Below are 15,689 nucleotides of genomic sequence, written 5' to 3'. Positions count from 1 at the left end.
CGAAAAAAAATTATTGATTTTTTTATTATTTCCTGGAGTTTGGCTGTTTTCTAACTGGTATACCTCAGAATAGTTTCCCTCCTTGGCGTGATGTCTAGTCATCGTCTGCAGCCAGGTGTGACGTAGCTCTGGTGTGGATGCGTAACTGTTGGCCAGACTGTGCTGCAGGTCTACCAACATCTCAGGGTCGTGGTGCAACTCTCTCATCTGCGCAGTCGCCATCAGCACTGTGCGTATGCGCCGCGTCAAGTCCTTCACTTCCACAGGGAAACCTGCCAGAAAAAAATCTCTTTTAAAATCTATTGTACTTTTGTGTGCTGTCAATTACTTGGAATTTTTTCCAGTGTAAATTAGTTTTGTATGTTCCTTCTTTGCTGATGAGTTTAAAAACAATTGCAAATTTAAAAAAATTCAATGATGATGATCCTTTAATTTGCAAAAATGTTAATGTTCCTAACCTTACTTTAAATTATATAACCAAGGTTTGGCTGGTTGGTGCTCGAAGTGTTGTACATTTTCTGGAGGCTCGGGTTCACGAATCAAGAATGAAAATTTTTTGGGCTGATAATTCTGTGATATGGTGGTACAAAATTCATCTTAAGCTGCAGGCTAACCTATAAACCTCAAAACTGCTATCTTGGGCAAAAAGTACCTATCTATATCTATCTATCTATACTATATCTACTTTCTACATATATAATATGTGAAGCAGTTTTTGTGAACACTACTCCTCCCTTATTTTTGGACCAATTTCAACGTTTGAGGTGTCAAAATATTCGTCTCAATGGTTAGTTTTGCAATAAGGTTCATAAAACTCATACCCTTAAGTGTGTGAGGCACTCCCAAAGTTCCATTTTCCCCCATAAGAATTACATAGAACAAATTTAAAAACATAAACCAGATGTTTATAAAAAGAAACTCGCCTGGTGGTTGTTCGTAGAAAGGAATTCAGATACTCACTTGGAGAGATGAATAATATTTGCCAGTTCTGCTATGCAACAACTTTGGAAGTCAAAAATACACGAAGAATATAAACATTGTGTTGTCACAGTGGTAAAGTAAACTTGCCTAATGTCAGATCAAACATGCAATAAATGCTAACTGGTAACAGCTAATGGGTAATGGGTAAGTCGGGAAACATTTGTAGAAAATACTAAAAAATGCCAGCTTCTGAAAAATGATAAAATATTTACAAGAAGTGTTTATTATATCAAAGTGTTATCAACAGTGTGAGTATTTCCATTAGTTACATAAGCTTTTATTTTAGACTTATTAAGATCATGGAAAATTATGACTATTATTAGTTTTAAAACAGCTCCTGTACAGTACCGGTACTTGATAAAATTGCTCGATTTTGAGCAACAGGTACATTAGTTGAAGATAATCTTTCACAATAGGCCACACAATAATTAACTAATTTGGCACTTTAAATCATTTAACAATAAATAATCAACTATTAATTGATAACATAATTAAAATAAAATTATGATTAAATCAAAATTATAATTCGTGTTGCAGCTTATATAAAACAAAACACTACAGTACTGACCACGAAAACTTTGTTTATGACGTCGTCGGAACATTGCATGAGTAGGGATTTCAACAGTTTTTTAGAACTTCAGAGAAACGAAATTCAGTTTTATTAGAGGAGAGGTACGGTACACAAAAAGCACATAACATTTACTTGGTCAGGGAAAGAGCAATGAAAGAGAGGTGGAGAGAGGGAGAAGCAAGAGAAAGATAACAATACATACTGACCAGCCTGATAGTCTTATCTATATTAGTTCACAAGCAAAGGTAAACGTTTCTTAAGGCTTTTCAAAGATTTTTATATTTACAGACTGTGATTGTCTTCAAAATATATTGAAACGATAATATTTACTGGTGAATGGTTGAAGTAGAAAGTTATCTAGTAAATGTCAAAGCATGGATTTTTTAACTTAAACAATACAATTAATAACTTTGACTTCTAACCTATTGTGCCAGTGAAGTTACTTATTCTTATTAATTATTTTTTAAATCCAGCTTTAGAAATTGATCACACATGATAGGTAGCTATCGTGTTGTTACATCCAATAACTATATTTAGAGTACAAATTTACACAAGATAAATGCTGGATTCATGTATTAAAAACATTTCAAAGAATACACTTTGGTCATCTGAATAAAAACAAATTTTAAACTACAAAAAAGAGGAAATGTTTTTTAAACTTAACTTCCGATTAACCGTAATCGTATTAACCTCGTTGTGGCTTAACCAGGACATGTTCCAGGAAAAATAAGTAAGATAAATGCAGACGGAGATGGTCCTAATTTCCAATAGTTTCTTATCCAAATGTAGTTCAATGGTTTTGAAACTGAAGGGTCTTATTCTTGGAAGGAAGCGGAGAAGAATGTAAACAAACCATATCACTTTCTCCAGCCGTCCTCTCAAGGTCAAGTCCCCTTCTTACTTACCGCTCCATCATTTGCAATAAAACCCTCTGTTACAAAACAAAAAAAAACATGAAAGTAGAATCAAAAAGAGGCGTTTCTCTGTTAAAGAAGAAAATAGTTACAAATTATTTTCAAAGGAAGTAATTCATGGTACGAGTAGTTTGTTCAATCTTCATCCCGATTAATTTAGAATTGAGTGTAAGCCAGCTGTACTCTAGGGAGCAATTATAGTTAGCCAGCTTATTTGGAAAAAAGAAGATATTGAGATTGATTGATTGATCGAGATTTTAAATCAACCCTGAAATAATTAGGACTATAGTGCAGTATATGATCCTCTGGACTCATAATTTTCTCAAATTATAAAATTTAGTTTTTTTGTTTTGTTTTTTCTCAAAAAGAGCTTTTTATTTACAAAAAACCTCATTGATTAGTAAAATCCGATAAAATCCATTCTTTCTGTATAAACAAATGTGCAATGTTTTAACTTCAAAAGTAAACAATTTATTAAAACACTGAAACAAGTAATTAAATTTTGATCTTTTGCAGGTAAATATTTTACAATTCCATAAATTGGTCCCGGAGCTTAAGAATTATAGTTCGTCCAAATAACAAGAATCGTTGGGGATGGGACCCACCTGCAGCCAATGAATAAGGTTTCATATTCATTGGCCGCAGGTGGGACCCATCCCCGACCGCCTTTGTTATTTAAACAAACTATATCTTGCAAAATAATGAAAAACCACTTGAACTTGCTCACTGAACACCACCCTCTTGCCGCATAGGAGGAGTTGTATGAAGCATGTTTGTGTGAAGAGTTACTGACCTGTTCCTTTCATAACCTTGTCACTGTTGGCGTATGAGTTGATCAGAGACAAAGATTCCTGGAAGCGAGCGTTGTTCAGACCCACAATGTTACCCAACAGCTGAGATACGGAGATAATAACCTGAAACACCACATGTCACCTGTACAAACAATTGACGTAGTTACTGTAAATTGGCAGTAATTTCAAGCATTCTAAATTATTATGATTTATCAAGTAGCTGTTGGAGGATGCATTGCACGACGTCCAAGTGCCACGACGTCCAATAATATTTATTCAGTGCCACGATGTCCAAAACATAATTTTTGAGTTGTTGCACGACGTCCAATATAAATTATTTGACTGTTGCACGACGTCCAAGTGCCACGACGTCCAAAAGTACAGTAACTGCCAAAAATATAGTCTTTCTACAAGCTTTGGACGTCGTGGCACTTGGACGTCGTGAAACAGCGCACTATAAGGATTGTAAAAAAGTAACATTTGCACGACATCCAAAGTCGCTGCCAGTTGCACGACGTCCAAGTGCCACGACGTCCAATAAATATTTGACTGTTGCACGACGTCCAATATAGCTCAGCGCTGTTGCACGACGTCCAAGCTCCTTCATGATCACTTGCCGAACTGTGTTCTCTCGTGTAAAATGCTTATGTACCTTTATTAGTTATATATACATGGGTATATGTTCTTGTTCAGAAATATATATATACTATGAATATTTGTACCATTTATTGAAACATCATAAAGTAAAAAAAAACATAAAAAAGAAAATATAAACAAGGCAACAGTTGGAAAAGTATAAGGTTTACATGGTTTTAACAAATGTTGACATTTTTGTTAACAACCGATAACTTCATTATGTTTGGAGTAAGCTTTTAAATACTTATTTTTTTCAAGACTAGATGAATGTACATTGATCAACATGATCTTTGAAAACTATTTTTTATCCCCTCATTTTAATTTTTACTGGTATAAAGAATAGAATGCCTTTTTTGAACTGTTGTTTAGGCTTCAATTAAATGTCCTTATGTCGCAAATATGTTTATTAATAGTATTCACTTAACATTGACTTCATTTTATTTCAATACAATTTGTGTTTGTGCTTTGCTACACCACTTATTAAATTGCAACCAATGAGAATATCATATAAATAAGTTGTACACAGACAGGGTTCTTTTGTTTCCCCAACTCTAAAATACAACACACATGCTTTGAACATGTTATAGGTTTAATAGTACTGTAGCGAATCGAATATCAATAAAGTTAACGTATAACAATAAATTTACATATTCCTAGATTATAATTGAATGTGATTACGAAGGAACACCACAACCTCAAAATTCAACATTACAGTATATTTAGTCAAGATTTATTGTTTTCATATAGCACAGTTGATGTTGCCAACTAGCGTGGGAGCGGAAGTCCTGATAAAGTCTGGTTCTCGGAAAAGTAATAAACTTGTACTTTGAATGAAACATTTTTTTTATTTTGTACAGGATTCATGGGATCCTCAGCATCAAGTAGAAACTGCAAAATGTGTGTCGAAGGTCTAATTAGACCTTCCGATATTTAGACCTTCAGCAACTGATCCGTTTTTTACCTTCCTTTAATTTATTCTTTTTCATATTGTGCTTCATGTAGAGGGCCGCTCATGCCCTTGACAAATAAATTAACATTTTCGCACAAATACAAATCAATATCGACATTAGACAAGAATTAAAAAATAAAATTTATAAACAAAACCTACCACGGCATATTCTTGAACAAGTATGCCTACAAACCTACGATAAGCATGTTTTTTATTATTATACTTAACCTACAAATGCTATGACTAAGGGCATAACTGCTTTCCTAGATAAAACATGCGAACTAATTGCGAGTGCGACGTGAACTTAGAAAAAGACTAGTAAGAATTTACAACTGTGAATGTCTCAGAATTGATTGACAGTTCAGACGAACCTATGGCCACAGACTACGGAAACCTACAGTATTATTGTATTAGTACGGTATACTGTATTTGTATTATTGTGTTACTAGCAGAGTACCCGTCCTTCGTTTGGGTTTGGCATATAAGTATAAATGCTTATTGTAGTTATGGGAGAGGACACGATTTAAAAAAATTGGTCTTTTAATTTATGGTATCCTATCGTGTAGCACACATCTACCATAGTCATGATGTTCTACCACTGCACCTAAACCATGGAAAAAGTTTTTTTGCTAGTTGGTTCAAATTAGCTGTGGTCATTAATGCAAACAAACAACATAATAGTACTGCACCCTGTTGGCAAGCCTTATAACTTTTTAGTGCTGTTTAATATCATAGAACCAACTTGTACAGTTAAAACGGCTGACAAAATTCTTTAATTTCTTTAAATATGAATACTCATAAGGTTAACATGAGAAAATCCAGAGCTAGAGCCACCGGGGCGGAGACTGAAAGAATTTTTGAGGTAAGAATATGTCTATATGTTAATTGGGAATGTCATCTATCATCATACCAAATTTCAACCTTGTCGGTTTAGTATTTTTCGCGTTTGCTTGTCACAAACATCCAACCATGGTTTGCACTGTAAACAAAAAGCTATCACGATAGTTCCAAACCGACCAATAGAAAAAATAGGAAAATATAAATAAATATGGAAAATAGGGTAATTTTCTAACATATTTTAGTGAAATTATATAATCAGGCAAATGGAAATTCAGTCTACAGATTTGCTGTGGCAGGGGGATTATATTACGGTTTACAAAAAAATTAATCAAAACATAAACCTCATAACACTCAGGATAAGGGCCTAGGTTGATAGGGCAATGATTATAGAATCTTAATTATTTCCTATATCCATGATGAATGATTTCTCTTAAAACGAATTATTCCCAGTAAAATATTATTACAGCATTTCACAAAAATAGAACAGACTCAGTATAATAGATCATAAACATAAACAAATGAAGTAACTGAAAGAATCATATACTAATGAAATTACATTAACATATGGTTTGACAACTACATTTAAGTAATGTAAAATAATGTTAACATTCAGGCCAGTAACATCATTATTTTAAGTTTATAATCCTTACCCTCTCTGTTCTAATATTCGTGCACTATTTAATATGTTTGAACCAGCTGTGTGGAATTGTGAAATCAAAATTCATTTGACAGTTAGTTCTGGTTGTTTACATTTTTAAATTTTGTAGGTTTGTTCTTTGTTACCATGGATAACATCAATCAATATTTTAAAATCTCTCACCTCAAATTGTTGAAAGCCCCCGGGGCAGAGCCCTAGGACAATATCGAAGAGGGAATAGTTGTATAATATGTATCCTCGGAGCTATAGCTTCATTTGCGTGCAATTTGAGCCCAGTCGGTTCAGTACTTTTTGAGATTATCTCATACAAACACACAGACACACACACACACCACCTCTTCTTTATAATAGTATAGATAGATAGATAGATTACTATTATAGTATTATACTAGCTGTGTACCCGTTCTACGCACGGGGATCTTATAATATTCAGTTGAAACCTTCTTATATAAAGAACAGCAGTTGGTTTGCATATTTTAAGATATGCTGGCCAAACTATTATACATAGCTTCATTTTATGTTGTTTTTTGTTGTTCCGGATCGGTATGACAATCAATAAAAGGTTAAATTACCTCTGTGTCTGCCGGTCGATCCTATAACGGTAGGCTTACTTTTATTTTTACTATCTGATCTCGTTTGCATGGCTCAATCACGTCCTGGTTGAAGTTCGTTCGCTACGCTCACTCACCTGTATGTTGGAGCTCGTTCGCTGCGCTCACTTTCCTTCAGGTTAGCTCGTTCGCTACGCTCACTTGCCTTCAGGTTAGCTCGTTCGCTACGCTCACTCGCCTCCAGGTTGCAAATTAGCTGTTGTCATAAATGTAAAAGAAATAATAGTGCTAGTGCTGCACCCTGTTGGTAATCCTTGTAACTTTAATGCTATTGAACATCACAGAACAGAACCAACTTGTTTAATTGAAACAGCTGTTAAGATTCAATAATTTCATTTCTCATAAGGTTAACATGGGCTTCCAGAAATTCCACGTCAAAAATCGACAAAAACTTGATTTTCAAGGGTTTACTGTTAAATATCTAACTGTCTCATATTCGATGAAATACGTCTAAAACCATCTCATATATGTATAGTATTTGGAAAATAAGTTTCAGGCGGGACAGTGCTATAGTTATTGAGGAGTAGTTGTAATAAAGTGCGTATTTTAGCGTTACCAAGAGAATGACAGATAGACAGACAGACAGACAGACAGACAGACAGACAGAAATTGAGATAAGGTTTGATTCGGTTTCTCTGACCTATGAAATGTAAAAATAACCAAAAAGTTCATTATTCTAAGCAATGTACAGACAAAACTCTAATTTTATTTATATAGATTGTCTGTGCTATGGCTAAAATACGTTTTTATTACTGCATCAGCTGGAGACACTCTCTGAATATCTGCTTCAACCATTTGTTGTCAAACATTGATCTCGTAAAATAGTAAAATTATTTTTCGTATGCACTAATAGAGCAAGGTTTGTACTAAAAGAAACCCTTCTTTTAGTTTAAAAAATACATGTTTCACAGGAAACATTTGTAACCATTGTAGTAACACCATTATAGCTTAAAAAGTTGATAAGTGATAGTTCACGTAATATGTATTTAGGCTAGCACATTTGACGGATAAACCTATTTTGAATTTGTCTTATTATAAGTGTATGAAAATTCATATATCTTATCTCATTTCTCATTTCATCTCTTACTTATCTCATTTCTGTTCAATGGAAGTTATACAATTTCAATCATACCGGTACTTAAATGAGAAGTCTTACAGCTGTTATAAAACTGTGCATACATTTTATCTTACGAGTAAATTTGCTACCAATTGATATAGTACGATAATTCTATTCTACTGCAGTACTTAGAATTCTACTACTACTCACATTAAACCTACCTACCATTTTTACTTTTGGGCTAGTGATTAATTTGTTGTATTAATCATACAATAGTGAATAGTATAGTCATTTATTTTTTTCGTTTCTATGACATAGCTCCATTTTGTAGAAATCAATTATGCAATCATAACAACAGAAATACTGCATCATTACATTTTACAGTGACAAAGTATTTATTTTACATATAAAAAATTTCAGCTAATGCAATAATTAGTTCAATTAGAACCATTGAATATTGAATAATTTAAACATTAATCGAAGACGAAGCGGTTGACATCTTTCAAACAGTTGACTAGGCATAGTTTCCTTCAATAATTGCAATGCGAACTGTATGCACTGAGGTCGGCAAACAGTGTTCACAGTGTGCAGGCACTTTGGACGTCGTGGCACTTGGACGTCGTGCAACAGTCAAATATTGATTGGACGTCGTGGCACTTGGACGTCGTGCAACTGGCAGTGGCTTTGGACGTGGTGCAAATGATACTTTTTTACAATTAAATAGTGCGCTGTTTCACGACGTCCAAGTGCCACGACGTCCAAAGCTTGTAGAAAGACTATATTTTTGGCAGTTACTGTACTTTTGGACGTCGTGGCACTTGGACGTCGTGCAACAGTCATATAATTTACATTGGACGTCGTGCAACAACTCAAAAATTATGTTTTGGACGTCGTGGCACTGAATAAATAACATTGGACGTCGTGGCACTTGGACGTCGTGCAACACTCCCGCTGTTGGATATCATTAGAAAGATGTAAAAAAGTTTAAATAAATTTAAACACGATTTACAGTACTACACACTCTGGGAATGTAAATGATATTTTTCAAGTTTTAAATACCAAACTTAAAGCATTAAATATGGCTGTGGTCTTAATTTAATTACTTTGAAATTGCAGATTTTTTTAAAGTAGGATTCTTAGAACCATTACTTAATTTTTTGAATCTAAGTTTGTCACAGTGACTCTGAGTTACATTCCTTCTCCAAGGATAAGCTTCCACAGTTGTAACTCATATCACAGAAAACGTACTACTATAACTCAGAATGCCAAACGCATGGTAAAAAGCATTAAGTGTTTTGAGAGAGCTTTGCCTGTCAATCCGTAGGCAGAGCCACCAGCGTTGCTATGCTATTGCATGGCAACGCTGGTGGCGCTGCCTACGGATTGACAGGCAAAGCTCTCTCAAAACACTTAATGCTTTTTACCATGCGGTTGGCATTCTGGGTTATAGTAGTACGTTTTCTGTGCTCATATTTACATAATCTTAAACTTCGGAGTTCGACCCCGTTTAAATTACATTCTTGTCAGTCCATTATTATTAAAATGTCTAGTTTGAGTTTCAAAGCACCATTGCTATTATTCCATTATCAAATCTGGAGAACCATTCTAGGTCAGTTTCTGAATTCTGTTTAAAAAGAAATTCGTGGTAATGACAATGGTATTGTTTATTGTCCTTATCTGGTTTGGTTTCTTGACTTCAAATCAAATCAAATCAAATCAAATCAAATAATCTTTATTCATTTTTTTGTATTTACATGAATACATTGAATAGAGTCACATTTCTTATAACTAATGTCCTTAATTAAAATATGATGGTTACAAATAAAACTGTTTTATGTTGTTGTATGACAATGACACACTAATAAATTTTTTTTTATTTTACATTCCTTGAATTAAAAAAATCTTTACTTGAAAAGATAGGATGAGACAATAGGTATTCTTTAAGGCGGGTTTTGAAACTGGTATATTTTTCTTCACAAAGAATATTCTTAGGTAGATTATAAAGAAATTTAGTACCAATAAAAGTTGTTTTATTTTCAAAAATTTGTAATTTATGCGGTTCTACATATCTGTTATTTCTCAAGTTGTATGTATGTGATTTTTTACTGTATTTTTGTGTGTTTAATTTTTTTACATGTAAAATGGTTTCAAATATATATAGGTCATAAACCGTCATGATTCCTAATTTGGAAAAATATGGTTTTGTGGATTTTCTATTTTTTATATTAAAGATAATTCGTAATGCTTTCTTTTGCTGTTTCAGAATTTTTTTAAGGTTTTTATTGCTAGTCCCGCCATATATAGCAATACCATAAGCCATATGCGAGTTGATCAGAGCAAAATAGATTGATTTGAGAGTGTTAATATTGCATACATGAGACATTTGTCTCAAAGCATGTATGCTAGTTGACATTTTATTTACTACATGATCAACATGCTTATCCCAACTCAAATTCTCGTCTAGAATCAATCCAAGGAATTTTGTATGGTTTACTTGAATAATTTTTGATCCATCTAGCTGAACGTTTGGTTGTAATTTTAATCTAGCCTGTTTTGTATTGAATGATAAAAAATTTGATTTATTTGAATTAATTAAAAGATTTTTACTGTTTGAAAATTCACTGACTGATACAAGATTTAAAAATGTGTTAAGCTCTATTTCTTCCTGGGATTCCCCTGTAACTATGATACTGGTATCATCAGCATACAGGCATACAGAACCTCCTGCATTTATAGCTTTTGGCAATCCTCTCATGTAACAAAGGAATAATAGAGGGCCTAGGATGGATCCCTGAGGAACCCTGTGTTTTATTGTTTTAAAATCAGAATAATAGTTTTGAGTATAAGTGTATTTACTATTGGGATAATTGAGTTTATGTTGAATTTGGACACATTGTTGCCGATTTTTTAAATAAGAAGAAAACCACTTGTGCTCCTTATTATCAATATTGAAACTATAAAGAACATCAAGCAGCTTATCATGAGTCACACTGTCGAATGCCTTTGAAAAATCAAGGAAGATCCCAATTACTTTTTCATTTTTGTTGATTGAGTTTATAATCGATTCAATAAAGTTTATTCCAGCAGTAATCGTAGATTTACCAGGGCGAAAACCATGTTGTTCATTGTCAAACAACAGATTACTTTCTAAAAAGTTTAGCAGTTGGTTATACACCACTTTTTCTAAAATCTTTGAAAAAACCGGTAATAATGATACTGGTCTATAGCTCGAAGGTTCGAATGCATCCCCCTTTTTATAGACTGGCACAATTTTAGCAATTTTTAATTTACAAGGAAAATGGCCGGAAATTAAAGAAGAATTAATAATATGGGTTAATGGTTTTGAGATAAGTGGGAAAGCCTGTTTAACTACAGCAACTGGAATTTCATCTATACCTGTTGAAAGTTTATTGGTTAAGGACCTTATTATTTTTTCAACATCTCTTTCATCAACCTGCTTGAATTTGAAGTAGCTTGTGGGTTTAGGTGGATCATCAAAGTTACATTGTTGAAGTTTATTGTTGTTGATGTTTGGAAGAACTAAGTTATCAATTACATTTATAAAATAATCATTTATTACATTTCCAACCAAAACAGGATCCGACTCAGGCTTACCATTTGATCTGATTTGCATGTTACTTTTTGGTTTTGTTTTGTTGTTAATCTCAGAATTGATTATTTTCCAAGTTGATTTAACTATGTTTGTAGCTTCTGAAATCTTTTTATCAAAATATTTTTTTTTCTCATTTATTAAATCAAACTTTAACTCTTTTTTTAACTGTTTAATTTTGTGTTTAGTGTCATCATTTTTAAATAATCTGTATTGTTTTTCAAGCTCCACAATGTTCAGTTTTTTTCTTTTAATGTCAAGAGATATCCATGGATTTTTGTTGTTAATCTTTTGAGTTTTTAACGTTTTAGGAAAGCTATTTTCAAAGGTGTGTAAAAAAATTTAATGGAAAGTGTCATACTTTGTTTCTACTGTTGCTTGGTAAACTTCATGCCAGTTAACTTTTGCCAATAGTGTAAGGAATATGTTTGTATTAGTATCCGAAAAGCTTCTTGTATAAACTTTGTTTACACAGTTCTTACAACTATTTACATCAACCATTTCAAACAACTGTGCATCATGATCAGAAATGCATGTTATAATACCAGATATTTTTAATTTCTTATCCTTAATATTAGTTATAATGTTGTCTATGGCACTTTCTGTTTCTGAGGTAATTCTAGTGGGAAAATCTACTTTGTATTCCATATTATAAGATTTTAGAACATTCACAAAGGATTTGTAGGTTTTATCTTTGTTTAAAACATTAATATTAATATCTCCAGCTATAACAATATTTTTGAAATTTTTACTCAACAGATTACACATTAAATCCAGTTTATCTAAGAAAGTGCGGCTGAAGCAAGTAATTGGGGATCTATACAAACAAACTAATACAAATTTATAGGTATTTACAATAATTTCAGATATGCAACACTCAAACTCCTTTTCAACAATAAGATCTTGTATAGCAGGAATTTTAATACTTTTACTTTTTATGCTATCTTTGACTAAAATTAAAACTCCTCCTCCCAGAAAATGTTTTCTCGTGAAAAATGAACATTGTTTATAGTTTTGGATATGTAGGGACAAAATTTCGGATTCAATCATCTTGTGTTCTGATATTGCTACTATATCAGGCTGTATTTCTTCCAAATTAATTTTTATTATATTTAATCGAGAGGACAGATGTTGAACATTCTGATGTAGTATTTTTAAAGTTGTTTGAGTGTTGCTATTTTTTGTATTAACTAAAAAGCTTTGTTTACATGCAGAATATTTTTCTTTGTCATGATTATTTAGTTTAAATCACAACTCAGAACGCTCACTCCACTGACACTATATTGCCCATGATTTTGAACACTTACACTTGACACAGATGTTGGTGGTGAAGGTACAGTTGAAGTCTGAAGCTCGAGAGGGACTACTCCTGTGGGTGGACATGGGCTTCCTGGACTGTTGCAGGTCTTGGCAACAGCTTGATAGGTTTGGCACTTCGCAGGAACTCGCTGTGGAGTGGACCATCCTCTCCAAGGGGAAGTTTCTGAACTGATAGAAATATTCGTTGAAGATGATGCTGGGGTCTGATTATTCGGTTGATTAGCTGAAGGAGTTTGTGGATGCTCTACTCTTGATAGTTGGAGATTGGCTGTGTTAGCTGAACGTAAAAGGTCTTGAAGTTTATTTTTGAACTCCCAATGTGAGAGACCATTTCTCAGTGACTTATTTTTTGTTGCTTCGTTAAACAGGACAATGTAAACTTCAGCACCTGTGGATCTTTGGAACTGTAAGATATTATTAATAAAATTATTAGGTGTTATCTTATCTCTTGTACAACCCATTGGGGTACATATTAATCTTCTTAGTCCTTTTAGTCTGAAATCCTCTATCAGGTGATTGAAGGACATATCATAGTCTTGTAGAGATGGTTTGGAATTGTAGGTGGGTTTTGTCACAAGGCCATATGTCATAGCCCCCCATTCAAGCGCTGACATGCCAGATGATCACTAACTAAATCTGCTTCTGAAGGACTTCCCAGATGAACTTTGAAGACTTTTGCTACACCAGCAGACATGTGTCGATCACTCTCAAAGTCGCGCGAAATACAATGACCAAAAGCATTAGTTCCTTCAGAATGAAATTGTTTTATTATGTCATTCATATTAGCTTCAATAATTTTTATTGGGATGTTGTCCTCTCTAATTGCTGTCTTTTCTTGAAGATTGGAATCATCAGTCTCTTTCATGATTGACGGTTTGTTGGAATGTATCCTGATGTTTGGCAGAAGATTTTTCATTATTTTTGATACTATTATATTTTTACCAATATTGTTGAAGTGGATTCCGGATTTCTCAAAGCATTTTCTAGAGAAACCTGTTAGGTCCAGGAAATTTACTCCCTTGAGTATGTGGCAGATTTCATGAACAAATAAGTTATAGTTCATTATGTTTTCATTTATCTGGTCAGAAAGGAGAAGATCGTGCCTAAAAGGAACACTAGCTACAGTCACCTTACAAGGTTTCAAGGATGTTACGAGTGATTTTAATTTTTTGCATAATGACTCAGTTTGTCCATTATAAATATTATTTGCCCCAGCAATAAGTACGACATGGTTGTTTTGCGTACGCACAACATGTTGAGATTCCTCTATGATGCGATCTATCACTGCACCTGGCCTTATAATACTATTAATTTCAATATTTTGATCAAACTTGTCTTTCAAAAGCTGGTCAATCCTCCTTCCATGGCTGTCACTTAGAATAGTAATAATTTGCCTTGTTGTTTTTTGTTTGAGACATGTATTTTCTTTTTGTTTCTTGGTTTTTTTTATTTGACCATGTAGTTGATATTTATAGCTATGTTAAAAAGTCCTTTCTAGCCGATGTTCAGTGGTCAAAAAAAGATTTACTATATCTTTTTCGACAATCACACCTGAAAAGGAGCAAAAAGCTCCAAAACTAGTGATCTGGTGTGGTTAACAGAGGATTGACAATGACACTCCAGGTTTATAAGCATTTATAAAATTCTGGTACATTGTGAATTGATAAAAACAAGTTGATGGAAGGTCATTTTTTCCTTTCTAGCAAATTTCCCACATAGGGAATAAGCTATTACCGTAGTACTCATGGTAAGACCTGGACTCGGGACCAATTTACTTTTTCGTTTTGAGGTCCCTAGAGGCCAAAAACTCCATCCGTTCAAATTCATCTATCCTATATATATATATATATATATATGTCCATTAGCAAATTTGGTTCAAACGTGTAAACCTACATTTATTCGAACGAGTTCGCGAACCAGCATGATCGGACTATGGGAACGGGGGTTTATGGGGGGTCGTATGGGGTAAAAATAGGTTTTTCCCATTTTTGACCCTAAAAACACTGAATTTCACAGTTTCTTTCAAACCATTTTGTAGAGCTTAAAAAAACAAATAATTTAGCATATTGAACCATTACTACATGCGCCTAATGGTTACAGAGAAAATTCCAAAAAATTGTAAATTTAAAATTCTCATGTTATTCTTATGGAGAATAAGTCATGTGTTGTAGTTTGCTTGTTTATGAACATATTTTGATCAAATTTAAAAAATACATTAATTTCTTACTAAACTACAGTATTAACATTTTACAACAAAAAACACTTTTTTACCCTCCCTGTTGCAGCAAACCTAAGTACTCGTTGAACTAATTTAATTTAAATAGGGTATAATGTGATGTTTTTAAGGAGACATTTTAGTGTAGATCCAATCAGGCAAATGGATATTCGCTAAGTCTGCAGGTTAGCTGCAGCGGGGATATTTAAACCGTGTCCTCACCCATTGCAAATGCAAAGCATGAGTATAACTGCAATATTAGAATTGTATACTTATACGGCAACCCCGAACAAAGGATGGGTACTCTGCTGGTCAACATTTATAAAAGAGGTATTATGTATGTATGAATGTATGTGTGAGAATAAATAAACTGTTGTAGTTTACTTGTTTATGGATATAGTTTAACCAAATTTGGAAATGGCGGGGGTTTTTATTATTTATCGTAAAGAACAAATTACCATTTAAAATAATAGTGGTTAGTAGTGGACCGGGTAACTGCTAGTTAAAGATAAGAAAACTAATTAATATTATACTAT

General features: G+C 33.4%; 1 protein-coding gene across 1 annotated transcript in view; it reads right to left on the bottom strand.

The window, feature by feature from the left end:
- Window positions 1-15,689, bottom strand: part of LOC129001682 (dedicator of cytokinesis protein 9) — a 78,102-nt gene that overhangs the window by 19,317 nt on the left and 43,096 nt on the right. The window contains exons 29-30 of the mRNA XM_054429074.1: window positions 3,260-3,380; window positions 64-272 (exon numbers count right to left, since the gene is read on the bottom strand). Coding sequence (XP_054285049.1) covers window positions 64-272; window positions 3,260-3,380 — 330 coding nt within the window. The remainder of the gene's footprint in view (window positions 1-63; window positions 273-3,259; window positions 3,381-15,689) is intronic.

The sequence above is a fragment of the Macrosteles quadrilineatus genome, unplaced genomic scaffold, assembly GCF_028750875.1.
Source record: "Macrosteles quadrilineatus isolate MER2022 unplaced genomic scaffold, UCM_ALF_1.0 Scaffold_8__2_contigs__length_117827958, whole genome shotgun sequence".
Classification (NCBI taxonomy): Eukaryota; Metazoa; Arthropoda; class Insecta; order Hemiptera; family Cicadellidae; genus Macrosteles; species Macrosteles quadrilineatus.
This window is presented reverse-complemented; position numbering and strand designations above follow the sequence as displayed.